The sequence below is a fragment of the Mycosarcoma maydis genome, chromosome 19, assembly GCF_000328475.2.
Source record: "Mycosarcoma maydis chromosome 19, whole genome shotgun sequence".
Classification (NCBI taxonomy): Eukaryota; Fungi; Basidiomycota; class Ustilaginomycetes; order Ustilaginales; genus Mycosarcoma; species Mycosarcoma maydis.
In genome coordinates this window covers 406,592-433,413 of record NC_026496.1, presented here as the reverse complement: position 1 = coordinate 433,413, position 26,822 = coordinate 406,592, and the positions used below count along the sequence as shown (strand labels likewise).

The following is a 26,822-nucleotide window of genomic DNA, read 5'->3' as shown; positions in this document are numbered from 1 at the left end:
GACACAAGGTCGCGACTGTGCGAGCATGGTGATGCTATCGTGTCCACGGTGGCCACGACAACGCCGTGCTTTGCTTTAGTAAGCGCTGTACAAAATGGACAAACGGTCGCACCACTCAACACAGACACGCGAGCGCAGCACGTAACGAAGCATGCAGACGAATCACGAACGAAAATGAAATAGACGAATCGGGGTGGCTCGTGATCTGGAAAGGATTCGTAGATGGGGCTGTAGCTGGCACTAGATTTTCGGCTTGGGCCGAGGTTTTGCAGCGGAAGAGCTACTGGGGCCTGCACCGCTCCTGAAGCGCTTAGCTGCGTGTACACCTGCACCACCCGGCTGCTTCAGTTTGACCCTCTCTTTGCTCTTGGCTTTAGCTCCCTCGGCAGCCAGACTCTTGTCCAATTTACCGAAGGACGGCTGCGTCGCGCCTAGCTTCTTGTTCTTCTTCGCCATGCGACGGTTGACTCTGTCGGCATCGTCCTTTTTCATCTGCTTGCGCTGTTGCTTTGTGAGCGTGGCGTAGAGCTCTGCCTTTTTGGCAATCTCAGCCGGGTCGCCAGCCGCGCGCAAAGAGCTAGGACTGCCAGGCACGATCTTGTTTGCTCCAGGAAGCATACTTTGACGCTTTCCAATCGCATGAGGCGATGTGCCGTTGGGTGTGGGTGCGCCACTCGAGCGCTCGTAGCGAGGCGACTTGCGCTGAGGCGTCGAGGGCTCCTGTTGTCCAGCGTCGTCTTTAGCAGCAACACCTCGATTCTTGCGGTTCGCAGGCGTCCCAGTCTTGGTCTGAGACTTGCAGTAGGATACACGGATCGGTCGCCCTTTGAGCTTGAGTCGACGTTTGAACTCTTTTCCACCGGCAGCAATAGCAGCAGAGGCACCCAGACTGCCTTTAACGCCCTTGACGGATTCCAAGAACGCCTGCTCGGCGTTGTAGATGGCCATGACTTCATCAACGCACTGCTGCGAGACAAAGCGGACGTAGCCGAAACCTTTGCCCATTTGGGTAGCTGCATCGCGAATGAGGCGCACCGAACGGACGTACTCGGCATTGCGTGTGACCGTCTCGCGTGCCTTACGCTTCTCTGGTAGGATGAAGGGGAACTCGCGCGACAATGATTCGAGCAGCTGTTTGGATGCTGGCTCACCATCGAGACCGGTTATGGGAATGGTAACGGCGTCGCCGGCCGAGCCAAGCTCCTCGACGAGTAGCGCTTCGAAGAATGCACGAACTTCCTCCTCGTCCACCTCAAAATCGAGTCCGCCGGCGAAGAGTGTACTCTTGAGGTCCGTATTGGAGCTCGTAGAGCCGGTGAGCGTGGCATCGAAGGTCTTGACCTTTTCCAGACCGGAGGAGAGCACCTCAGCGGGCGATATGGATTTGACCAGGTCGACACGCAGATGACGGCCTAGGAAGTCTTGACCGTCGGCGAACGAGGCGATCAGAGCAGCAAGAACGGAGCCCGTGAGTCGTGGGTCGATCTGAATGAGTTGTGTTGGGGTCTTGGCAGCACTCTTGGGCTTGGACTGGCGTGGTGCAATGTCGTACAGGTGATCGAGCACTGCTTTGGGATGGGCAATGGTAACGTATGCAGAGACCGTCTTGGCCTTTTCGTTAAAGTCCTTGTTGATGAAGGCAATTTTGCGCTTCTGTTGAGCTGTCAATGGAGCTTGTGCATTGTCTCCACCTTCGACGGCAGCGACAGCTTCGCGGTAGTTCTGGCTTCGTTCTTTGGCCTTGCCCTTCTTCTTTTTCTTCTTGTCAGCGTCCTCATCTTCGTCGTTGACTTGGTCGGGATGAACTGTGGGTACGGAGAAAGCTACCGAACGGAAGCGGAGGCCATGGGCTTTGGTGATCATGGGATAGGGCGAGAAGGACTCGAGGAAAGAGATGAGCTTGCGCTGCAGGGAACGCGACTGAGCCGCCTCGATGGGGAGGTTGCCGATAAACAGGGTGCGCTGATCTCGGGTCTCGGACGGCTCGTGCTCTTCTTTGAAGGTCTTTTTCGGAGTCTTTCCAGACTGAGTTGGCTGTGTGTTGGTGACGGACTCATGCTGCGGTGGGACGTAGGGCTCGTTGTTGTCTTGCTCTTCTTGGTCGTCCTTTTCCGAGTCTTGGTGTTCACTCTCACTGTATAGCAAAGAGCCTTCGTCATCTAGAGACTCATCGACGCTGGACAAGTCTCCATCGCCCTCTTCCATCTCTACGTCGTCGTCGTCGTCATCGTCGTCATCGTCGTCATCATCATCATCTTGATTCTCCTCTTTAAGAGCTTCGTCACTGTGGTATTCGTCCGCTTCGGGCTCTTGCTGCACCGTTTGCTGAGCAGCTTTGCGCTTTTTGGGGTTTGAGGGACCAGCTGTGGAGCTGGGAGCTGGGAGTGCCGTCGTTGTGGCTGTGCGAGTGGTAGGAGCGGGAACTGGCGGTGCAGCTTTGAAGAAAGCGTCGAGCTCCGTGTCAAAGTTGGCCGGAGGAGGGACAGTAGCAGTGAGCTGAGTTGAAGGAGCTACCTGCTCTTTTTGCTTCCTCGCCATCTTGCAAGGCTATGTTTTGGATGAGCTTGTCGAGAGGGATGGAGAGGTGATTGAGACAGTGGCAGGTGCTGTTCCAGATTCGTTCCATTCGTGATTCTTCTCTCTGCCCAGAAAAAAAATAACCCCCCCGAAAATCTTGAAGGCTCGAGCCAGAAATCGTCGCCGAGTTCCGATCTTTCTCTGTATCTTTGTGAAGATATTTTATCGCACGAATAGAAGGAAGAGAAAGCTCTAACACTCCGAAATGTGGATCCATGATCTGGATTCGTGATTCACGATTGGATCGCGTGTCGTCATCTGCAGCCGAACCAGTGCAACTTCCAAGCTGCAGACTGCAAGCCGAGGATGCAATCAACTTGCGCTGGTGCTGCAGCCACGAGTGCGATGACTCTTGCATTCGTGATTGTGCTCAGCAGTCTGGGGAACGCTAAGGCTGTCAGGCTTGAGCGTGCACACGGCACGCACTCGCGATTGTTAGCGGTATGGTCTGGTCTTCTTATGAGAGCCGAGCCGTCCGCTTTGAGCCTCGTTGCATGGTGGAAGCATACACGCAAACAACCGCCTTTCTCTGCTTCATCTCTGGAAGGTGCACTGCGGTACGTTGCCATGCTACACAAAGAGATGGCGCCCACGGAATTCCGTTCATAGACTAGTGCCGAATGAGGCATTTAAAAAGCGTTAAGCAGGACAGGACAGAGAGTTAACTTATAATAAATATAATACTACTAATAAGTTATTGAAGGTGTAGTAGTTAACCTATGGCGATTTTATTAATATTTAAATCTTTGATAAATATCATAAGTTACGATCACAATCAAAAGGAAAACACTACGAAATCAAAACAGATGCGCGCTGTGAATTGATCGAGTAAAATGATTGGCTGCCGCCTCCTGCATCTCAGCAACCAGGCGTGAAGCCTTGGCGTGCTGTATTTTGGTTGATCATACCCAAATCATCACAAACGTTGGCAGACTGTCAGTGTGCGGCGGCGGAGGAAGCGGCCTGCTGTCGCTATCCCTCGGCCATCCTGCCCGAACAATCGAACAAGACCGCTCAGATGCCGAAGTGAACACATTCCCTTGGAGAACTCTGCTCGTGTGCTCTTGGCTCTTGTTCTACGTAGTCGTTTCTGTGTGGTTTGTGTTTCTGTGGTCCCTTTGATCCTTTCTTTGGAATTTCAAGTGCTGCCACCTCCTGTGCAAAGGCACTCACCCCGTCATGTTTCTGTCACCGTTTTGCAACGTCTTGCGTGCCTGTGCTCAGGTGGTCTGCCCTTTCTGTACGAGTACTGTCTCACAGCTGTTGTCAACAGAAGAGAGGAAAACCAAGCTTGCGTCGATCTGTTTGGGGTTTTTGCGCTTTGCCTCTCGTCGTGCGAGGGTTGGACTATCATCAATGCAACTCGTGATTGATTTGCCCTTCTCGTTGCTGTCTCGCTGTAACCACTCGCTGCAACGCGACGATCCTGGCTAGACTCATTCCTTCACTCCCTCACTCCCACCATCTCGCCTTGTCCCACCTCGACCTTTCTCCCCTTTGACCTCATCAAGCTCGCTCGCTCCTCTCCTCTCACATCCGTGTCTGGATTCCCCCCTTCCGCTCTTGGTATTCTAGCCTTGCTCACCGTTCTTGCTCGACAATCTACAACAGCCCAGGTCGGCCTCTCTATACGCTCTTTACTTTTCCATTCCATCACTCGCTCATCTGCTCAACGCCAACAGTAGTACAACTTTGCAGCTTGCATCTCTATCTCTTTCAGTCTTCTTGACTCGCCCATCATGACGCTCGACACTCGCAGTCACATGCTGCAGCAGCAGCAGCACCACCACCACCATCAGCTCAGGCACCTCAACGTGCACCACTCTAAACCTCAGCGCGTCGTGAAACGCCAGTCGGCTTCCACCATTGACAACTCGGCCAAATGCCTTGCTGGTGGTCTCTACGTCACCCCTTCCAGCGGTCAGGAGATCCAGGTCACCAACGTCACCGACATTCGTTGGGATCAGTCGTGTCTCGACAACACGGTCTCCAAAATCGACATCTACGTCTACTCTCCCTCGATGCCCAACCAGTACCTCCCCATCCACGTCTTCCAGGGCATCCCCAAGTCTCAGCAGCTCTACGAGACCAAGCTTGACCCTCGATGGTGGGGTCGCGACCTGAGCCACAACTCGTCGGTTCCAGTTTCGTTCAACATTGTCCCCTCGGGAAACGAGCCTTGGGACTCGTCCAACCCCATGGGCCCCACCTTTAACGCCATCTACGACGTCCCCAACCAGGGAGCCTCCAAGGCTGAGTCGTTCTTTGGCAAGCTTTCCAACTCGGTCAAGACGGCTTTCCTCGAGAACGGCCACCTTACCCCAGCAGGTAAGACCGCCGCCATTGTCTGCCCTCTCGTCGTGTTGGCTGTCGTGCTCGGTCTGGTCATCCGCCGTCTGCACATCAAGCGTCACAACAAGACCGTCGACTGGGCCGAGCACATGGACAAGCGCATGAGCAGGATCTCGGTCGACTGGACTTCGGGAGGTGACGGTTCCGCCGGTCCCGTTCCTGGTACTCGCCCCGCCTCGTTCCTTTCGCGCCCTTCGCGAGAGCTGGATGTTAACGGAAACTTTGCCGGACGTGGCGCTGGTGCGCGCCTGCCCCGACAGATGGAAGACATTACGCCTGTTTTCGCCACCGAAGACGAGATGCGCGAGGCCATGCCCCGCGGACTCTCGATGTACGAAGAGGGCAATCGCACCTCGCGCATCTCGTTCGCCGACACTACCCGCGGCGACCGTGTCTCGCGGATCAGCTACGCCAACTCGAGCGATGCGCATGGTCGATCGTCGTCGCATCTGCCTCGCGTTGGTCAGCAGAGCAACGCGCGCCGTTCGCAGCTCGTCGACTCGTACTATGACCCTGATGCACCTGCCGTGCCCCACCTCGACGCCCGTTACCGTGCTAGCCAGGATGCTGCGCGTCGTTCATCGCGCTTCTCGGATGGACTTGTTTATGCCGAGACGGATGAGGACGACGAGGTGCTCATGAGTCCCACGCAAAATGATGGTCCTCGCGCTCTTGGCACTGGCGATGTGGACCGCATGCGACAAAGCCTCGACGCCAACGCACGCAACTCGATGCTCGCCTACCCGGCATTGAGCATGGTTCAGTCGGGTCGGGAGGGTAGCGATGGCAACAACATGTTTGACGGTCCCACGCAGGTCTCGAAAGGCAGCCAGGATGCGTACATCAACCACGAGCACTACGCTGAGACTGGCAAGGGAGGTGTATCGGCACAGACGGGCATGGCACCTCCGTCGAACTTTGCATCGCCAGACGAGGCGATGAAGCACTATGCTTCGCTTCGCGCCAACGCCAACGCCAACGCCAACTCGAACTCGAACTCGGCAATGACGGATGGGAGCGCCCCAAGCTCGAGGTCGCTTTACACGCCGAATGGTGCTCACATGTCGGTCGCTGGCTCCTCGTTGAACGAGGAGGAGGTGGTCGGCTACAATGAGATGATTGACCATGGCAACCAGTCTCGTTAAATCTGTCCCGTTCCTGTCACTTGAACCTCTGATACTGTAATGGTCCTTTGCTTCTGCTGTTTCTTTCGTTCTCTTGCTTGCTTGCTTTCTGCTTCGCTTTCGGTGCTCAGTCATAGCGCGCCACGACTGTTTCCTTGCTTTTCTCGTCACTCGTTTATTTTCCAATCCCTCACCGACCAAATGCTGGCTGTGCTAGCATTTGGTCGACGCATACGAGCCACGCTCTTGACTAGTTCGGAGTGGATGGAGCGCGTTGCACATTCACGCTTGTTGTTTTTGCTGTTCTCCTTTTGTGTTAATTTTTTTTCTTTGGTTGTTGAATGTAGTTTTTGACCTAACGAGACACAGAGTGTGGTTTGTGTGAGAACGGAGATCAAGAAGCGTGAAGGGCGAGGCTGTGGCGCGATAAGCGTGGTTGTGCTCTCTTGTCGTGCGAGATAGGGTGATTGGAAAAATCAAGTCGAACCGTCGGTTTTGGTAATGCATGCACGATGGACGATTTACGATTTTCACGTTGAAGTTCAAATCCGAGCCGAGCGCAAAGGGTCTGTGGGGAGCTACGAGCGTTGAGCAGTTGCCGGCGAAAAGCGACTGCATATTAGCCGGGGTGATTCGTGATTATCCGGTTGTGCCAAGTGAATCGTCCATCGTCAGTTGTCCATCGTCAACCACGAATCGTGAGCGAACTTAGCTTTCCGTGGTCCTCCAACACTCGCATTAACCAAACCGGCGACGACACTCTTATGGATTGAACTAGCTGTCGAGCATATCGTATCAGAATCCGCATCCTCCGAGGTACCAAGATCATCGCAATCCAGCAGCGCCATCGGTGCAACTCTATAGACTTGCAAGTGCAGCTCGACTCGCTCGAAGAGCAACGTCGTTGAATTGAAGCGCATCAACTAGATTCCTGCCAGCTCTGTCAAGACGCGGTATCCCAGTATTGAAGCTTAGAGAAGTGTCATCAGCTTCGACCATAGACACAGCATTCGAACTATGTCGGACCTTCAGAAGAGCCTGACGCAGATTGCGCTCAATCCAGCATACCATGACCTGTTTACGATCCTCAAGGTGAGCCTTACGCCGTCGTCGTCCGCACAGACATTTCGCGCAAAGTAAGCTGACTGTTTTCGCTTTTGACTGCGTTGGTTCTGGGACGCGGTGGCCATCGGTAGGGTTTCCGCAATGGTATCGTGTACGGAGCCAAGATTCGGTTTCCACATGCGCTCGTCATGACCTTCTTGTTCGGTCGAGGCACGCCGCGTGAAAAGCTCACGTTTATCTTGCGCGCCACCAAACAACATGCTTTGAACCTGGGAACGTTCACGCCACTGTACAAGTTCTTGACCATCGCTCTACGCCGGCTGTTTGAAGCAGCGGGTGGAAAGGGACCGGTTCCCAAGTGGCACAGTCTGGTAGCGGGTCTGATCGGAGGCTACTACGTGTTTGGCGAGAGGACGCCGGTAAACGAGCAGGTAAGTGCAAGTGCGAGTCCAAGCAGAACATAGTGAATTCCAAGCACTCAAGGCTGACGGCTTACCTCGACTTTTGGCATGGCGGGTAGATTGTGCTGTACACGTCGTCGAGAATCATCGCATCTTTCTTACCGAGAGCAGAGACCCCCAAGGACTGGCCTGCTGGTAAGCCAAAGCCGACCGACAAGTCGTGGTTCGCCGCTTACGCTACGATCACGTGGGGAGTGGTCATGTACCTGCACCAGTACCGACGCGAGACCATCCAGACGGGGATGGTCAACAGCATGGACTGTAAGTTGTTGACTCTGCGCGTCGTCATTGCCTGCGCTTTGCGCCGTTTGCGGTTTAAAGAACATGTCGCTGATTCGCCAAATCGCATTTCTGGCCGTGCCTTGAAACAGATCTTTACCACAATGCGGAGAAGTGGGACAGCTTGCGGAACCTATTCTGGCACAACAAGTGAAACGACAAACGTTGCTGCTGGCGTATGTTTGCTTTGTTGGTCCTGTCTTGGTTCAATGTGCGCTGTGTCCACTCGCGATTCTCGTTGCAGGCAAATCCCTTTGTGTTTATGCGTGTGCGTGTGTGTCTGTATTTGATATGTAGTCGCGAGTTCGTGATTGCTCGAGGACAAGCGAGGAACAGCGGTGAGTGTTAAGCGTCACGTGTCCGCGGCCGATGCCCTGCAATGTCGAACCCCCTCCTCTAACACTCGTCCATTTTAGTGGCAACAAAAGTCGAATCACGAATTCACAATCCACAATTAACTGCCACATATTTTGGATTTCGTTTCATTCGTAATTTTAATGGTCCCATTTTGCTGTCTGCACCAAACCCGAGCGGACCAAAGACGTCGCGGCTCAGCTCGAAAACGGACAAAGTACCGAAACTCGGCTGGTGCAAAGAGATTCTTAAAAGAAGGTTCTGCCACAGGCACACACACACACACACACATCTGGGTACCACTAACACTAGTGATCGCACGCACGTCGACGCTTGCTTCTAAGTGTGCAGCGTTGTGCCTGCTTGGCCGTGCGGAGATAGCTGGACAGATACAGACTGCAGCCAGAAGTGAACTGTGTCTGGAAAGGTGGAGGGAGGGCGGGGTTTAGATCACTGCAACCATGCCGAACGAATGGATCGCAAACGCGAGCTCGCGAGGCCAGTCGATGTACAGTAAAGATAGCACGCGATGCGCTGGCAGAAAGCTCGCGTGGGTCACAGGGGGCGAGCCGTGCAGCGGCTCGAAGTGAGAGCATTCAAGACGCCGCAGCCGACGCTCGAAAGCACGACAGAGGTGGATGCCAAGGCCTCTCGCCAACCACTACCTCCTGAACACCAAGCGCGTATAGCAAGCAAACATGACAGCAAGGGGCGCCACTTCTACTACTCACGTATGAGGAATGCGGATGCGTTTGCTCATCATGACGTCGTGGCTAGGGAGAGCCGAGCCGAGCCGAGTCGAGCCGAGCTCCTTGATACTGGACAACGCGATTCGTATGGCGGCAAGATTTAGTGTGCAAACACCACGAAATCGACTGTACAGGACTGAACGCTGTCGATCATGGTCTTTTCACGCCGCCAAGGGTGAGTGCCGCCGGCGTTGGGTGCGATCGACAAGGTGCAGAAGAAATGTACAACGGGATTCGATGATCGACTACAAGAGTGGACAACACTAAAAAAGAGGGACGAGAAGGTGCACCCTAAATTGAACAACCATCAAACTACACACAGCAGAGCAGCGGTTTTCTAAGGCAATTTGTGATTACGGAGAGTCAATCACGAATCTCATCTCAGACAAGCTAGAGAGCCGCTGCAGAAGCGGAGCACAAAGCCTCATGCGTTCTGCCTCGGACTCTCGCCGAAGCGTGACGTTCTGGAGTTGTCAGTAACTAGAGCGTGTGAGAAATCACGATCCTAGATGGGCTTTTTCCTTGTTTTCTTTCTCTTTTCTTCGCTCTCTTCTGTTTCAGAACATCGGTGACTGTGCTCCTGTTTTTTTTTTTTCTTTTTTTTTTTTTTTTTGGCAATCTCCGATCCAAAGCCCACTGCAAGCCCACTGGAAATTTAAATAACACAAGCTATTAGATAAATAAAAACATGCGCATCCTAGGTATCACACCTTCAGGGCAGCTGAGCAGGTTTACTGCGAGTGTCTCGGCTGCTGTACGAAATGCGAGGGCAGGAATTGAGAGCGCATGCGATTTGCAGCTCGTTCCAACAGCTCCATCTAGCGCCAGACCAGTCTCTGTCTCGCTCCAAGTCGGTTGACACAGTACAGTACGTTGGGCCGTGTGAGGGTTTGGAATGCTAAAATCGCGATCTCCTCCCTCATGAGACGTGAATCTTCTCTGCCCTTTCTGCCTCTTCTTTGCAGTTTCATCCAGCCACGTAGCCAATCACGAACAGAGCGCGCCGCCCTCGGCTGTTGGTTGTCGATCTTTTTTCTCCTCGCACTTTGGCAGTGTCACTCGTGGCTTGAATTCAGAGCCAAAGCCAAAGCCAAAGCCAAAGCCAAAACTGCATCGAAACCAAGAGCGGGTCGCGCGTGCGTGTGTGTTTGTGTGACTTTGTCCCATACAGTAGCGCGACCTTGCAAGTCGGACAAGGCAACTCGTGGATACTGCCTTCCTGCTGCCATGAATTTGTGATGGGTTTGCACTCTCACTCTTTGGCGCGCCTGAAGTTGCTTCGCCTCGCCCCGCCTTGTGCTACTGCTGCCCCTGCTGCCCCTGCTTCCCCCCTCCGCTTCCCCTTGTTGGTCGCCATCCATTGCTCCATCGGTTGCTTCTCCACCACCTCCAACTTTCATCCTCTACCCCCTCCCCTTTCCATCTTTGTTCAACTTTCACGGCGGGCACGTGGACCACGAACTTTGGCTTCCTCGTCTGGATCAAAAGTCTCACGACCAAACTACACACTCTTTTTGGCTCTCCACCACAATCGCCTCTTGGCTTGCTACTCGACTTCAGCATCGCCGCCATCAACTCTACACGGCCGTCCTTATCTTGCTCCGCGCTTCCTTCTAATACTTTAGCATCTCAGCATGTCGGCAATTCATCAGAATGCTCCACGCATGCGACGTCACAAGCGTCGCATCAACGACGATGGCTCCGAGCTTGCCCATGCCGTTCGAGCTTTCGTCGATCAGCACCAAGACGACTCTTCTCAGCTTTTGGCTCGTCAGGCTGATGGCGCAAACGGTGTCGGTCCTCCCAGGGGAGGTGCCGCCAATCTTCCACCCATGGGCGGCGGCTTTGGCAGCACCGGCGACGACACCGATGATGTCAACAACAACACTGCCACCACCACCTCCACTCGAGGCCCCAACACCCGTACCAACAGCAACGGAAGCGTTCGAACTCCTACTTCCACCTCCAACACCGTTACCTCTACACGAAACCTTTATAATCCCACCACCACCGCCACCTCCACCTCCACCTCAGCAGGATTCATCGATGACCTTACCAGCTTCTTGTTTGGCGACACCTCGAGCAGCACCACTCGCTCCACCACCTCCTCCTCTTCCACCTCCTCGACCCCCTCGTCCACTTCCACATCTTCCACCACAAGATCTACCTCCTCCAGCTCATCGTCCTCGGTTAGTGTCCCCTCTCCCTCTCCCTCTCCCTCTCCCTCTCCCTCTTCCTCTTCTACTGACCAGTCACAGACAATAGCCGCTTCGAATCAGATCGATTTGGACGACACTAGCGCAAACACACATGAACCTGCAGATTATTCTTGCTCATCGCCTGGTTTCTTGTTGGTGCATATGCCCCTGTCATCATCTAGCTTGCTTGTTGCCTCCTTGCACTTGTCCATCCCTTACCACCTGTCGTTTTGCTCACTTTACTTCCCTGATGCGTTCCGACCCAGATACCCTACATGATCTTCTTCGTCTCCTTGATCTGTCCACCTGTCCTTGTCCTGTTTCCCCTTCAACTGCATCCTTCCGCCGTTTCACTGCTCTGGCCCTTTGTTTGGCCCTTACCCCGCCAACAAGCTCATCTGCACCGCAACAATTTCATCGACTCACCCCTTCGTGTTCACCTCTCTTCCCCTCTTACGTCACTTGATGGCAACGAGCATCTATCGACTGACATTCATCCACCTCTGCTTCTCGTCTCCCCAAAAATACAGTCGCGAACCTCGATTGTGCCCATCACGGCTACCGCTGTTGTCACCGCTACCCCGACGCCGAGCGTTGCTGCTGCTGCTGCCTCGACCACGCCCAAGTCGTCCAGCTCGTCAGCGGGTCCGATCATCGGCATCGTCGCCGGTGCGCTCGTCGGCGTGGTTGTTCTATCTGGTCTCATCGGCTTCCTGTTTAAGAAGTACAGGAAGCAGGATGATCCGTACGAGGCCAACCCCTTCGATAGGGACACCTTCCAGCGCCACTCGGCCATGATCCCAGACCACTACGAGTCCGACGAGGGCCACGGCGGTGCAGGCGGCATGTCGCCCGAGATGGCCGAGCACTACCAGCAGTACAACAACTTTGGTCCCCAGTACGAATCCGGCATCAGCGCCGGCGCCGCGGGCGCGATGGGCGCCATGGCAGCGCACAATGAGAATGGCGGTCCTCGTCCTCCCACCATGTTTGCTAAGCACGCCGCCGGCGTGCAGCAGAATCAGCCCCAGGTCGGCGGCTACTACAAAGATGGCGATTTCTCCAACCAGGTGCCCGCGATGCCTGCGCACTCGGACTACCATGCTCCCCCCGTCGCCGCTTTCGCCAACCACCATGCTGATCAGCAATACCTCGAAGAGCCTGGATTCGGCCCGGGTCGCGCCATCTCGCCTGCTCCGCAACTGCCGCCTCTGGCCGCGTTTGGCGGCGACCCCTACTCGATCGCTGGTGTGGGCCGTGGTCAGCAGCAGCCTCACAACGTCGTCAACCCATATGCGCATCTCGACCGATCGCACGGTGCACCTGGTTTTTCGCCTGGCTCGGTGATCCCGCACCACACTGGCTCGGGCTCGGGCTCGGTCTCGTCAGGCAGTGAGTCGGCCGACCAGCGTCATGCTTCAATCAATGCGGCTGAGGCTCTGGCGGCAGGGCTTGCGCACCAGTCGTCGCTCAACCGCTCCGTTAGTCCTCAGCACAGCGCTCCTGCTTACGACACTGCTGGTCGACCAGGCACGTCTGAAGGACGTTCGGGCACGCCCGACATTCCCAACGTCCAACAGACGTACGCGCTGCCCGGTGACAGCGCAGCGCTACGAACGAGCTCGTCATCGCAAGACGAGGCTGCGCTGCGAAACCCATTTGACAACCCGGCGCCTCACCACGTACAACAGCACAACGATCACCAGTTGTCGGTCAGGAATCTAGTCCCTCACTCAGCGGGTGGCCTCTCTGCTGGACAGAGACCCGTCTCCACCGCAAGCTCGTTTGCTGACCCCGAAGACGCGTATGGTGGCGTCTACTAGTCAAGTCGCGCGCGCGCGCTATATGGTTGTCCGCAGTATCAACTTGCGTCGACAGGCACACATTCCTGTTGGCCCCTCGCTTCGTCTGCAGCGATGTCTGGGGGCTGTTTGCTAGTTTTGTTTTTTTTCTTGGTCTTTTTCTTTTCCGTTTCGGTTTGTCTCTTCTCTCTTCAGTCTGTCTTTTCTTTTCTTTTTGGTGGTGTGGTTGGAATTGTGAAATTAGTTGCGTTTGTCAGAGGGTTGTGCGCATGTGCGATCGTTGACTTGTGGTGAGGGAGGTGGCTGGTCTGTTTCGTCGATAAATTGTCGAGTCGAGGTTGGGAGGGGGTTTGGTGAGAGACGGTGAGAAAGGCGCATGAAGTGATGAGAATGTAACGTATGAGCGGATGCAAGAGAGTTAGATTTTGGGGACGTGAACGGAGGAAAGAGCTAGAGTACAGATAAGATTGCGATGGGACCGGGGAGAGCAAGGTGATGGCAGGGCTGGCAGAAGCAGGAGGGTGAATGCGGAATGCGGATGCAGCGCGCTGCTAGCGACAGAAAAGTGGGAGCGAATGCAGAGATTGGTAGCGATGGAATGGGCGGATTACCAGTTGGCCAAAGCCTGCTTGGTGAGCGGTTCGGTCTCGGTCTCGCGCTCGTACTCGATTTCGATCCGAGGACCGTTTTTGGCACGTTTCTTGTTCAAGTGTGGTTTCTTGAACGACGAGGATGCTGTAGATGCACCCTTGCGCTTCTTGGCTGGCTGGTGGCGGTCGTCATCGTCTTGATCATCATCGTCATCGTCGTCGTCGGCATCGGATTCAGAGGCAAATCCGATCGTGTTGCCATCTGAATCGTACAAATCCTCCAGATCGCCCTCATCGTCGGACTCTTGCTCGTCATCCGAAACAAATTCTCTCTGCCCTACGCCGTCTTCGTCGTCGAACTCGTGCTCCATGATACGGTCCATTTCATCCAGATCGTCCTCCATCTCTTCCTCGGACTCCTCGTCTTCCAACTCGAGCTGTTTCTCTTGGTTTCGATTCTCGAGCACCTGCATCCACACATCTTCGTTGACGTTGAGAGGCGCATCGCCGTACGCGCCCGACTTTAATCTCTCCAACAACTCTTTTTCGATCGACTTTTCCAATCTGGCCGCCTTTAGCGCTTTCGACTCTCTTCCTCTCTCTCTTCTCTCTGTCTTTTTCTTGATGGAAACCAACTGCGGTTGCTCTTGCTCCTTCAACTTGATCCTTCGCAGCTTGATTAGATACTGGGTGATCTTGGTGAGTCGCTGCTTGGCCTTGTGCGTGATGAACTTGGGCCAGTAGATGAGCTCGTTATCGATCTGTTCCAACGCTCTAGAGTAGTTGTTGGAGAGCTTGATGCGTTCCCATTGGCGTTTGGGAGAATGTGCACGTTCGGCCGTTTTCACATAGAGGTAGACGATTCCCTCGCGTTCGCGCACTGTGGCGTAGCGCGAGTTGGCAAGTGGACACGACTGTCGATTGCACAAGCCAGTGAGGTTGTATTCGTTTCGACAGAACGTCGAGTGCGTTTTCGACTTGATCTTGTACGAGCAAAACTCGTGACCGATGATCGTCCAGATCACATCGTCTGACTGCATGATGACTGGATGCTGAAGCGTACGAGGAGCACGTTGTGATCGGTTGTTCAAGCTGCAAAGCACAACGCGTGTCACCAAAGTCTTCGATGGTGCTTCCAGCCGGTTTGATCAGAGCAATGTCTGTCGAGAAGAGCAGATCGTTTGCAATCGTGAATGGGTGTGTCGTAATGACAGCAGACTCTTGGTCGCCTCGAGTTTTGCGCCTTGCTTGCTGCTGAGAAATCCAAACGCGCACATGTGTCATAAGAAGCCTTCTTTTTTTCCTTTTCCACCGAGCGAGCGATTCGTGATTCTTCAAAATTTCCTAACTCGACACAAAAAATTTCCCCCAGTTCGCACACGCGCATCACGTGCGTCACGCCGCATAGAATGTATTGTTAGACCATCGAATCCATTGTATCCCATTTCTTTTTAAGTCGTGAGTCCCAACCGAGGGTAACATTGGAGCGGTGTAACAAACCAATCCACCCACATCCCACGTCCCACTCGTGACTCGTGACTCGTGACTTGGTCGATTAACGATTGCAACTACAGACTCCGCTGTCTACAAGCCTGCATGAACCAGCTGCGTTTCGGCGAAATTGCGAGGTGTCATCGGATGACAAACCAGTGCGAGTGAGCACAAGCACCTCTCGGTCCAGTCCGGACTCAGTCGTGAGAGAGTGCTGAGTGACGAGTGGTCTGCTTCGTTGCCGAATTGCCCCCGATCGTACAGCCCAAAAGCGGAGTTGTGGTGCAAATTCGGAGAGAAGCAGCGGGCATAGTATTCTGTCGCTTGCCACTCACGCCTAGCAAGATGCAGGATGCGAGATTATCTACGCGACAAGCACCAAGCTTACAGGTATTCCATGTGCGCTCGACCGGCTCGGCAGACCTTGTGCTGACCGAGAGGGCATGCTGATTCGATATTGGCAAATGGCTGGAACTGATCGTCATGTGTGGTTGGCCGGACGAGTTCAATGCAAAGCGGTTAAGGAACGAGGTCGAGTTAGAGAGAACCGCAGTGTTGCAAGCGGGTTTTGGTCTGTCTGCGTTGGACAGTGCAGGCCAAATGCGACTTCTGTTCGTCTCTGTTGCAGCAAGTGTTGGTCCCGGAAGGCGAGATACGTGATAGAATAGTGATCACACGCTGCCGCAGGCATCGCGAGCTGCTCTCATGTCCGTTTGCCGTTGGCGCTCCTGGCTCTCAGACGCGCCGACACGCTCACCTTTGTGATCTGTGCAATTCGTGATTGTGAATCCGAACCACGAATTGTGAATGACAGCAAAGGGAAAACACAAAGGGATTCACGATTGGGTGACCGTGAGAGAAACAACGCACGCTGCGTGGGAGAAAAAACAAACAAACTTTGCTTTGTCGAAAATATCCAAACTCGGACGGCAAACTCACAACGGTAGCGTCATCATCGCAGACTACACGAACGACGAGCGCGGCGAGCGCGGGTCGGTCAAGCATCACAATTGAGTGTGTGGCTTGCAAAGTGGCGCTCTCACCGTCGCACTGATACCCAAAGACAACAACAAGGCAACAAATTGCGAACAGGCACCCAACGATGAGCCTACACTCAACACTCCCGTCAGGCAACCTGCGATTCAAATTCCACCAGACCAGTCCCTGTCTGTCATCCGAACACCCGCTTCTTGTATCTGTCTCAGCAGCGGCCTCACTTTGGATTTTCTACATCGCTAGGCAAGTTCAAACAAAGGATGAACTGATTCGACAGACTACCCTAACCATCTCACTTTTAGCAAGAAACTGAATCGTGGATGCCAAATCGGCCAACTTGAAAGCGTCGGTCGAGATCTCTGCATACGCCGCAATCCAAAGCTTGCTGCTTGATCTAGATGGCCTCGAGCCAATCACGAATCTAATCGACGTCGGAGCTAGATTAGATGCGCGATGAGGCCTTTCCTCTTTTGGCAAGCAGCATTGAGCGCCCATTAAAAACAGAGTTGTCCCCCCTCATAAAAAAAAAGGCGACGCGCTCAGCGCTGCCCGCCGCTTTTGACAGCTCGCTTACGGCGAACAACGGCGCTACGCACCGAATCAACGATCATGATTGCAGCTCCACACTGCCCGCTCTTCCCGAATCGTGCCACGATCATGTATATCGTCCGCTGTTTTTGTGATGGGCCATCAGTGCGCCCATCTCAACAGCTGCGCGCTCGGTACAGCCTACAGAACAGACAGACCGAACAGAAAGACACTACCGTCCTTCTTGTACGCTTGAATGCGTGGGTTCGGCTCGTTCTCGTACCTTGTATCTGGGCCGACGGGAAATACCGGGTTCGATCGTCTTTGTCCGAAAATGTATTCATAAACGCACATGCTGCCACGGCTGTCGGAGTTGGTCGCCATGCGCGCTCAAAGCTCTTGCCATTCGTAGCGACATTCAAGCCGGGTGGAAGTCGAGAATCGTACTGGTCGGAGTTGATGACAGACCTTTGATTCGTCCGACGCTTACCGACGCGAAACACTTTGACTAACACCGTGCTCCGACGAAGCAATCTAAGGCGAAATGGGAGATATGTTTCTCTGCAGCAAACCGCAGAAAGCGATAAAGCGATGGCGAGCGAGTCTCAGACGAAGGCGGCATAGACCACCGAGTTTATCTGCGTATATCACAGAGTATCATACGTAGCCCTTGAGTCTTGCTTACAATTGTGCGTGGTGGTTCGGCATATCTGTGAGATTTCCGAACCAAATATGCATTGTCGGAATCCACGATGCACGATCCCTAATGCGCTCGGTGCGGGATACGCAGCCAACCGTTTTGCGAATGCGCAATCAGTAGTAGAGCATTAGCGTAAGCATGTATCGTGGATCGAAGCTAAACATCGGTCTCTTTGATCTGGGAAGCATCCTACCTTTTTTCCTCATCAGACTGTCCATGAGACGGGGCGATAGGGTGGCCAAGCTCTGGTCCTTGCCACTGCCATACCTGCCAAACCACGGGTCGAGCTGGGCCACACCGAGAGCTTTTTTTTAATTATTGTTTTTGGTTTCCTTCCCGACTACGTCCAGACCATGAGCGACCAAAGGCGGCGGAGAGCCAACGGTGCACAAGCAGAGGCCAACGTACGACTGCATTTTTCATCAACCCACAGACTGCTAACTTACTTATGATCCGACGGGCACTGGCAGAGTCCAGATTGACATTCCACAGTGAATTCACCTTGTGCGTGGTGAATAGGAGCCATGCCTGTGTTCCATTACGAATTGTATTTCGGTTTTCGTGTCCACGGTCTTTTGCCTGCGAATCTTGAATGTTGTTTCCAGGTACCAAAGTTAACTTTGGACGGGTTTCGCGTCCGATATGCGTGCGGATGGTCGGGTGGGTTCATGAGTGAACTCACGATTCACGGTTCACGGTTCACGGTTCACGGTTCACGGGTCACGGTTCACGATTCACTCTGTGACTTGTGCACAGTCACGAGTGCAACCACGACGTTTGCTGCTGCCAATGCATAGTGGTGCAGCTGCTTAGAATTTTTTAGCGAGTAGTGCATCATTCGCGTGGTGGGACGCTTCGGCCCTTGCGCCGCTGCATGGTTGTTAATGGCGCGACTTAACTTAGTGGCTCGGCGTGGCTCTGCATGGTTCAGCGTGGCTTAGCGTGGCTCAGAATGGCTCAGAATGGCATGCGGGTTTGTTTTGGAATTGTAGAGTTTTTTTTTTCTCTCTCTCTCTTTCCTCCCGTCCCTCTCACCCTTCACTTTAATTTTTCTAAATTTAGGGTGTATGTGTGTGTGTATGTGCCCCACGATTCATATTGGCACTTTGCGTCCCACCAAAGCCACACTCGTGACTGCGGGTTAACTTTACTCTTGGGCTTCATCTTGACATTCACACTCGTGACTTGTGACTGTAACCGCCTTCCAATCACAGTCCCTTTGTTCTCTCATGTTTCCTCTTCCCTCTCTCTCTTTCTTTGGCTCGGCCACGAGGAAAAAACACTCCGACCACCCTTGTAACTCTCACTTGCACCTTACCGTAGTTCAACATCCTCCCTTTCTTGGTAATTGCCGTTTCGATTCTCTTCAATATCTCGTCTCCCGCGTCGATCAGCCATCCTCCTCTCCTCTTCATCCATCCATCCCTTCTCTGTCTCGAGCATCACCATCTCTCACCACCACTCTCGACATTCAAAATTGATCCAGATTCGTTCGCTTGGCGCATCACTCCCTGCTGCTTCCTCAGCCCTTGCGGCTGGCCACCTTTTGATTTTTTCCCCCTTTCTCCCTTACTTGCGACCAGCCGTGCAGACTCGTCCGTCTTGGTGTTGGCGCTCTCCGTCGTACCGATCTGCTCCATGTTGCTCCTGATTCGACCATCGCTCTGAGCGATCGCATCGAGCTGTTTGACTCCCTCTCAACCGTTGGCCATCTAGCTTTGCAATGTACAACAACATGGTGGCATCCACCAGCAGGTCGAGCAACGTCGCCACCCGTGCGGATGCTCCCTCCAGCCGACGCTCCATCTCGAGCCAAGCTGCTTCTGCTTCACGTTCGCTAGCTGCCTCGGCTGCCTCCTCCTTCTCGTCGCCTTATGGTGGTCTCCCATCCTCGGCGTCATCGTCTTCTTCCCTCTCCACTCCTACACGTCATTCGATCTCATCCACCAGTCGCAACTCTTTATCGCGCTGCAGCATTTTATCTCCTTCTCCCTCCGCTACCAGCCCAGCTGCTGCTATCGACAATCCGACTCAATGCTACTTTGCTCGACCCAGTGGTACCACTTCCTTTACCAAAGACATCCAGCCATCCGCCAGCACACGTCGCGTATCCAACGATGCTATTGCAACCAAGCGCAGCACCGAGATCGTCAAACCGCCCATTCGACCTTCCCGTTCGGCGGCTCGTTCGTCCGCTGAGCGTGCGTCTGTACGTCAGCGACCCCGCTCGGTAGAGAGCCTTCGCTTGGACCTCGACGGTCTCGATCTCGGAGGCAATCCGCCTTTTAGCTCGCCGCTTGACCCCGAGGTAGCCCTGTATCACGTCCGTACACGATCAAGCAACGCCCAGCGTAGCTCCGCGCTTCCGCTTCCGCTTCCACACCCGGCACTCGGCATCCCCACGTACCGCGACGTCGATGTGGATCCGGACCGGCTCTGCGTCTCTTGTTCCCACAAGCGCAGGCCTCACGAGACGCTCAACGGCGGCGAAGATAGCTTTTCCCTCCATCTGCGCGAAGAGTGCAGCGACTATCGCGAAATCTTGTCGTCACAGGCCATCCTCAATGCCGTTGTCGACAAGGAGCAGCGCATGCTTACCGCCAGTGTCGACCCTTTGAACCTACAACGCCAGCGAGCATACTCGATCAGTCACGGTCAAGTGCTTGGCGGCTTCGCCAGTCTCGGTCCACAGACAGAGTCAGCTCCAATACCGCCAGCGCCGTCGAGCTTATACTGCCAACAGCCGATGCGCCCCATCCCCAAGGGTTCCACTGATGAGTCCGAGACTTCTGTCACGCCCATCGAGTGGAGAGACAGCTTCGGAACGTCGAGCGCTTCGGCTTATGCCACGCCGCCGCAGTGGGCTCATCTTACCGCTCGCCCATGCAATCCTTTGGAACCTCTCGACGTGCTCTCGATCGAAGAAATGGGTCTACACAGTCTCGACATTGGCAGTCTCAACGACTGGGAAGGATGCAAACTTTCCGCCGAAATTTTGTGTCCGGTAAAAGGCCATCAGCGGATCGAGTGGTCAGTGGCTCAAACTACACGTCGGAGCAAGAAATGGGTGGTGGTTCCCAACGCTACCATAACGTGTGGCGCCAGTGAACCCTTGACCCCAGCTGCGCAAGCCGAGAGGACCGTCATTGTAAGCAAAAGATCGCTCTGGCTCGATGAGGCGGAAGCTGCGGGAGCGCCATTGGTGCTGTCGCACGTGACTGTCGCATCGTCGTCGTCGTTGTCGTTGTCGTCGTCGCAACGTCAAGCTGATCTTGGAGCTAGCGACGCGTCGTACCGAAACGCGTTGCCATTCTCTGGCAAGGCGTGCTTCGAGCTACGTCTGCTTCGTCCCACCGTCGGCAAAGTTTACCCGATGATCTATCTGGCCAACGCTTCCACTCATCGCTATTTGCACAACCATCGCCGCGACGTTGGCCAAAGGCAGATGCAGCCGGAAGATCAAGCCGAGTTTGATACCAAGGCTCTCGCGCCTGGCTATCATATACTTCGGCGCTCGAGGTCGCGACCTTACCTGCGCAGGCATCAAGTGCCACTGCGCCGCTCGCATTCCAGGCCTTCCCTGAGCGACTCTGCTGAACAAACGGCTCCATTGCAGCCAGAGCCCACTGGAATCAATACGGAGGTATTTGCTCCATCGTTGCCCGGCGATCCGCTCCTACGCACGTGTCCGGGCGAATCTTGGCCTTCGGCGAGAGTGCGACGTTCCGAGTCGATCTCGTCGTTCCAGTCCGACTCGAGCGGCGAGGCTGGCAGCGACACGTCTGAGGACGATGCACGTCTGTCGGTGACCAACACGCGCGAGTCAATGACGGGTAGTACGACTTCGGACTCGTATGATCAGCCTGTGTGCAAGGAGGGCGAGCCTGTTAGGTCGGTAGCGATCCCGATGCCTGTCGGAGGCGCTCATGGAGGCGTTCCTACCAGTGGTGCAGTTTGCAGCGTATCACCCAGCTCGTCGTCGAGTCGCGGGCTGAGCAATACGTCGGAACTGTCGTCCAGCTTGGTAGGCTGGCAAGCGGGCAGTTTGGACCAGCCACGCCATGGGAAGCAAGCGAATGGCATGAGCCACGCTTCGTACGAAGCCGACTCTTGGCAAGGTACTTCGCCCACCACTGCATCCGCTTCGTCACTGAGCGCGAGCAGCAAGCAGAGCCGCGGTCGCAAAGGCTTGCAGAAGGCGCTTCTCAAGAAGGACAAGATGCTCAGCTCGTGGTTCAAACGTCGACCTGAGAACGGCGCGACGTTGCTCTCAGTGTCTCCGGTGACGGATTGCGACAAGGCACAGCCGGGCGCGGCGGTCGGCGTGATCGAGGCCAACGTCAGACTGACAGGAGCTGGCGGTGAAGACGGCGATGTAGCAGGTGCGGTCGGCCATTCGATTGCTCTGACGGAAACAGCGTTGGAAACGTTCCAGCGAGCCATGTTCCGGCCCGTGTCGCCCGACTCGACCATTATGGGATCGAGAAGGGGTTCGGAAGCTCTGACGCAGAAGGCGGGCGAGGCGCCTGCGCAGGTGTATGGACATGGAACGATGACGCGCTCCGTGGTGGATGGTGGTGGGGAGATCGAAAATCGGCAGGCGGTCAATTCGACGCTCTCTCAGGTGTACGGTTGGGACCAGCAGCAAGTGCGCAGCAAGTCACTGCAGCGTGCCACGGTGGGTGGCTCTGCATTGATGCCAACTTTCTTCGAAGACACGGACGAGACGGACGCGCTTGTGGGACTAGATGCGGTGCCTGCGGGCGCGCTGACCATGCTGATCCCGTTGCCTCTGATTGGTAGGGATCGTGTTGAGGACGTAGCGCGCTACATGCGTGTCAACTTTAGTCCGTTCAAGAGCCTTTCGGACGATTTCGAGACGGGCGCACCGGGCATCGGCCACGCTGCTTCGGCTGGACATGAGGCGGAAGGCGGTCTTGTGCATAGTGTGAGCACTGGCAGCTCGCAGTTGGCGGAGCGAACTGGGATGAAATCGTCGGAACATTCGAGCTGGAAGCGCAAGTTGGGTCTGTCTAGCCATCGCAGCGGCGGCAGTGGCAGCAGTGGCGGCGTGAGTGCAAACACGAGCACCAGCAATGCTTCTACGGTGTCGTCTGGCGCACGGTCCACGGTGGAAGCGGCGCTAGCATCGCCGCCTGTCGCCATGCCGAAATTTGAAGCGTTCCGAATCACAGCCATCGTGCACGACGCACCACGGGCAAGTGACGCGTCGATGGATGCGCGTCTTCCAGAACCAGGTACGTTCCCAGTAGTACTGGGCTACTGCAACCATTCGCAAGGGCTCGAAATGGTGCCGGAAGGCTGGGATGTGCTGAAGCTCGCCGGCGTCTCCCTGCTGACCAAGCAGGACAACACGCCGCTCGACAGCGGCCATCCGTTGCGCGGCGTGACAGATGTGATTATTGCGGCGTGCCGCGCTGTTATGGATGGGTAGCGGTCGAGATGGCGGGAAAGGGGATGTGTTGTCAAAGGTGATGATATCGTCACTTTTACTTGCCGGGTGAACTCGGTTTTACTGTATTTGTACCTTGCCAAAAGAACACCAAGTGTTGACCTTCTGCATCGTCGGTGTAGATCTGCGTCTACGTGTGCGCCTTGGTTGGCCTTGTTGGTTGTGTCAGTATCTGAGTCTCGCTCGGTCCGTGTTCGACGTGGTTGCTTGTTTGGCTTGACTCGACGTGCTGCGGCAAGCCAATCGTGAATGTCAGAGCAAGCGTCGCATATCGGCGTCTTGCCGCGTAGCGCAGATCTCGATGTGGTGTCGCTGATTCACTCCTTCACGATTTCATTCGAATGAAGCAAGATACAAGCAGGTCATCGGACGGCCAACTGTGTGCTGACTTTCCGGTTGATAGAATTTCGTATCCATCGCTCGGACTGAGAGAGGCAGGCAGAACACCGACAGAGACTTTTGACTTGGCTGAATCACAGATTACGAACCACGAACCACGAACCACGAACCACGAACCACGATAGCGATAGCGATAGCGACAGCGACAGCGATCGTAGATTCACGATTGTGCTAAGCTCGAAGGATCCGAAAACGTAAGGTTTAGGATCCAACGTTGATCAGGACAAGCGTTCCTTGCAAGGACCCTTACTGTATACTCACGGCTTGGGGGAATCCACCTCGGAAGCGTACCGAAGCGTCTTGCAGCGCAGCGAATCGCACAGCAACTCGACTCTCGGCACATGTTGAGCATAATTCTGTGATTCGTGATTGGGTTCGATTCCGACAAGCCGACAAGAAAATGTGGCTTGCAGAGAGAGAGTGATTCACCAACTAACCAAAGTAAACTAAAGTGAGCAAGAATCGTGAATCACGGAATCGTGAATTCACACTTCGGTGGTTAGGTGGGCTGGAGTTGGACCCTGGCTTGTGGTGTGTCACGTGTTTGTGATTGCACTCTGTGACTTTCGCACTGTTGCACTCACAATTCACAACTATGTGACTGTTCCTCACTCTTGCGTGGTATTCGTGATTCGTGATTGTCACAGCAACCGTCAGCGTTGACGCTTGGCTTGGGTGGCGTTCGATTTCAGCCGTCACCACTTGCAACTCTGCACCTTTCTGCCGCTTGAACCGATAGATGCATACGCCAACATCCCATTCCATCCCAACTCTCTTCTCTGCACTCGCCCCGCTAGCTCATTCGATTGCCAGCCAGTGAAGCCCAAAAATAAAACATGTGAGCTCCCTCTATCTGCCTTCCATCAACGATGGTTGCCAAATTCCACTTGATTTAAACTTATTGCTCCTCTCGTCTCCTTGGTTCGCTTCTTTCCAACTGGTCTTTCCACCTACCGTCATCCGTTGCATCTCGTCTTCACGACGCAAGCCGTCTCGTCATTGCCCACTAAGACGTTTAGTAGTGCTCACCACCATTGTCTGAACTATCGGCCACCAAGTGAAGCGCTTTTCTTCATTCTGCTGCTGTATCCATCTCATCAAACCTTCCTTCATCTCGAGATCGAATCTTGTACCTTTTCTTCGGAGCGCGGGCCTCGCTCAGGATCCTCACTCTTTCATTCACAGAGGCTGACACGGATGAGACGCCGCGATTCTCTCAAGTTGCATCCCACACATATGCAACGCCAGTCTTACCTCATTTTCACACACTCGTCATCCCCTTCAACTCTTCAACACTCCAACACTTCTCCAATACGTTGGTAGCAACGCAGTCGCGCGTCCATTTCATTTGAGCCTTCCGTGCGCCAAGCTGCGCTTCTGCCCGCCAGCATATAAAGCCTCTCCAATCCAATCCCCCGGTCTACAAGTCATCGGCTCATCTCATCTCACATCGACTCACTCGTTGGTGCCTCGCCGTCTCACTCGTGATTTTCACTTTCTTCAAATGCTCTACTGTCTGCTGGAATCGCGTATCAGCAGCATATCTCATCATGTCGCCCTCAGTCTCAAGCCCACAGCTTCGGCACACAAAGTCGAATCGTGCCATATCCAGAATCGATCGCACCGATCCGCTAGCCCTAGCACTCCAACCCCCGGCTAACGAAGCACCAGCCGACAAATACGCGCGTCTTCACCAAGAGAAATTGGCGAAACAGCGATCCGACGAAATCGACAAATTCCTCAAACAGCACCAAGAAGATCGAGCCACACATGGCCTTGCTTCGTCCCCCTCGACCAGCGTCGACGGCGCCAATTTCAAAAAGGGTCGTGTCTACAAGATGGTGCTGCTCGGTCAGGCTGGTGCAGGCAAAACCACGGTGCTCAAGCAGATGAGACTCCTCTACGATCCACCCGCACACGAAAGGGAGCGCAGAGGTTGGACCAAAATTGTTCTGCTCAACCTCACTTCCAGCGTGCGCGTGTTGCTTGAAACTTTGTCTCTCTACCATGACCAGCGCCTTGAGCGCAAATCGAGTGAGCTCAGTCGACTCGAAAGCTCCACTTCCGCTTCCACTTCTACTTCTGCTTCCGCCTCGTCCCCCAAGCACGTCGACACGGAGAGCCAGCCGAATGACGCAACACGTTTGGAGCTTGCCAAGCAGCTAGGTACCACGAAGAAGATCAACACGTCGAGTCTGCCTTGGCTTACCCATATTCCTAGCGTTGTGCAGCTCGAGAGGGCTCTTCGTACTGAGCTGGGTGCATTTGGAGAAGAGGCAGTCCTCTCAGCGTCGAGTGACGAGGCGGCCATCACAAATCAGAAAGTTCGCACTCGTCTCGACGCTCAAGGTAGCAGCAGCATACGCGGCGAAAAGAGCCCTCTTGTTCTACGACCGGGCTGGCAAGAACGTCTGTTTACCTATGCTCGTCGCTCCCTGTCCTTGACGCAAAATGGTCGAGCTGCAGCTGCGCGTCGAGAAACAGATGGCGGCGACAGCCAAAGTGAAAGTGAAAAGGACAACAGCGAAACGTTGAAGCTACTTCGAGCTATCCGACCAGAGGTGCTCGCTTTGTGGAATGACGATGCTGGTTGCCGTGCGCTCCGTAAACGTGGCCTCTTTCTCGATGGTCAGTCAGATGCAGCGACTTCCTACTTTCTCGACAACTACTCTCGTATCACCGACGCAGCGTATCGGCCGACGGATGAAGACATCCTACACTCGCGCGTGCGCACGCTTGGCGTGACCGAAGACGTCTTTCGCGTCGACCGCTCGCTCATCTATCGGATCTACGACGTGGGCGGTAGTCGATCGCAACGCGCCGCCTGGGCTCCATTCTTGGACGACATTGAGAGCATCATCTTCCTCGCGCCACTTTCGGCATTCGACCAACCGCTGGTCGAAGATTGCTCGACCAACCGACTCGCTGACACATTTACACTTTTCAACCAGATCGTCACCAACCCGCTATTGGAGCATGCGACCATGATCTTGTTCCTCAACAAGATCGACTTGCTCGAAAAGAAACTTCGACAGGGCGTACAACTTCACAAGTACTGGCCCGAGTATGTGGGCGATAACGATTTCGAAGCTGTGTGGAGATGGTTTCGCGCGAAATTCAGGGATGCACTCAGACGAGCAGAAGACGAAGTGAACCTCGATCAGACGAGTAGAAGAAGGCTCTACGTTCACACGACGGTCGCTACGAGCACTGTGCAGATCAGGGCGATTCTGATGAGTGTAAAGGACTCGATATTGAGGGAGAACCTCAAACTGACTGGTCTAGTAGGGTAGATTGGTGCAGTGAACGTGTGGTGATTGGTTATCTTTTGTGGCGGCGTGCAAGCTCAACCTGATTGCTCTGTTGTGGAGCAACGATCTCGGACTCGCTCCGAGTGGGTGTAGTACTCTCACGAGAGTCGAACGTCGAGCGTGGAATGTCGAACGTCGAAATCTAAGTTTGAAGGATAACATGTCGACGTCGAGATGGACAAGCTTGGTGATGCAGTTGCTCGAAGTCGTTCGCGCGGGTTGGAGCTCGAGAGCGTCTTTCGGGGGTGGCGAGATGGCTGCTAAGAGGGGCGAAAGATTCACGATTGTGTAGCGTAAAGTTGAGCACATGAAGACGAAGATGCGGGAAGCTGTGCTGTGGGGTCCACATAGGCGTGGGTGAGAGACGGAGCGT

General features: G+C 54.5%; 8 protein-coding genes across 8 annotated transcripts; 6 read left to right on the top strand and 2 right to left on the bottom strand.

Moving 5' to 3' along the window:
* Positions 1-240: 240 nt before the first annotated feature.
* On the bottom strand, positions 241-2,538 carry UMAG_05392 (uncharacterized protein; the record flags this gene model as incomplete). Its single annotated transcript, XM_011393783.1, has 1 exon — positions 241-2,538. One exon carries the CDS (start codon positions 2,536-2,538, stop codon positions 241-243), a length of 2,298 nt encoding a protein of 765 aa, XP_011392085.1.
* A 1,778-nt stretch (positions 2,539-4,316) lies between these two features.
* UMAG_05391 (uncharacterized protein) lies at positions 4,317-6,074 on the top strand (the record flags this gene model as incomplete). Its single annotated transcript, XM_011393782.1, has 1 exon — positions 4,317-6,074. The coding sequence occupies one exon, from the start codon at positions 4,317-4,319 to the stop codon at positions 6,072-6,074; it is 1,758 nt and encodes a 585-aa protein (XP_011392084.1).
* A 996-nt stretch (positions 6,075-7,070) lies between these two features.
* UMAG_05390 (uncharacterized protein) lies at positions 7,071-8,012 on the top strand (the record flags this gene model as incomplete). The annotated part of the gene is made up of 4 exons (XM_011393781.1): positions 7,071-7,145; positions 7,250-7,549; positions 7,639-7,840; positions 7,951-8,012. The coding sequence occupies 4 exons, from the start codon at positions 7,071-7,073 to the stop codon at positions 8,010-8,012; spliced, it is 639 nt and encodes a 212-aa protein (XP_011392083.1).
* Positions 8,013-8,741: 729 nt separating this feature from the next.
* On the top strand, positions 8,742-9,065 carry UMAG_05389 (uncharacterized protein; the record flags this gene model as incomplete). The annotated part of the gene is made up of 1 exon (XM_011393780.1): positions 8,742-9,065. One exon carries the CDS (start codon positions 8,742-8,744, stop codon positions 9,063-9,065), a length of 324 nt encoding a protein of 107 aa, XP_011392082.1.
* A 1,530-nt stretch (positions 9,066-10,595) lies between these two features.
* UMAG_10214 (uncharacterized protein) lies at positions 10,596-12,982 on the top strand (the record flags this gene model as incomplete). Its single annotated transcript, XM_011393836.1, has 2 exons — positions 10,596-11,150; positions 11,690-12,982. 2 exons carry the CDS (start codon positions 10,596-10,598, stop codon positions 12,980-12,982), a joined length of 1,848 nt encoding a protein of 615 aa, XP_011392138.1.
* A 586-nt stretch (positions 12,983-13,568) lies between these two features.
* On the bottom strand, positions 13,569-14,591 carry UMAG_05387 (putative MAK16 protein; the record flags this gene model as incomplete). Its single annotated transcript, XM_011393779.1, has 1 exon — positions 13,569-14,591. One exon carries the CDS (start codon positions 14,589-14,591, stop codon positions 13,569-13,571), a length of 1,023 nt encoding a protein of 340 aa, XP_011392081.1.
* A 4,398-nt stretch (positions 14,592-18,989) lies between these two features.
* On the top strand, positions 18,990-22,721 carry UMAG_05386 (uncharacterized protein; the record flags this gene model as incomplete). The annotated part of the gene is made up of 1 exon (XM_011393778.1): positions 18,990-22,721. The coding sequence occupies one exon, from the start codon at positions 18,990-18,992 to the stop codon at positions 22,719-22,721; it is 3,732 nt and encodes a 1,243-aa protein (XP_011392080.1).
* A 1,967-nt stretch (positions 22,722-24,688) lies between these two features.
* On the top strand, positions 24,689-26,431 carry UMAG_05385 (guanine nucleotide-binding protein subunit alpha-4; the record flags this gene model as incomplete). Its single annotated transcript, XM_011393777.1, has 1 exon — positions 24,689-26,431. The coding sequence occupies one exon, from the start codon at positions 24,689-24,691 to the stop codon at positions 26,429-26,431; it is 1,743 nt and encodes a 580-aa protein (XP_011392079.1).
* Positions 26,432-26,822: the final 391 nt, after the last annotated feature.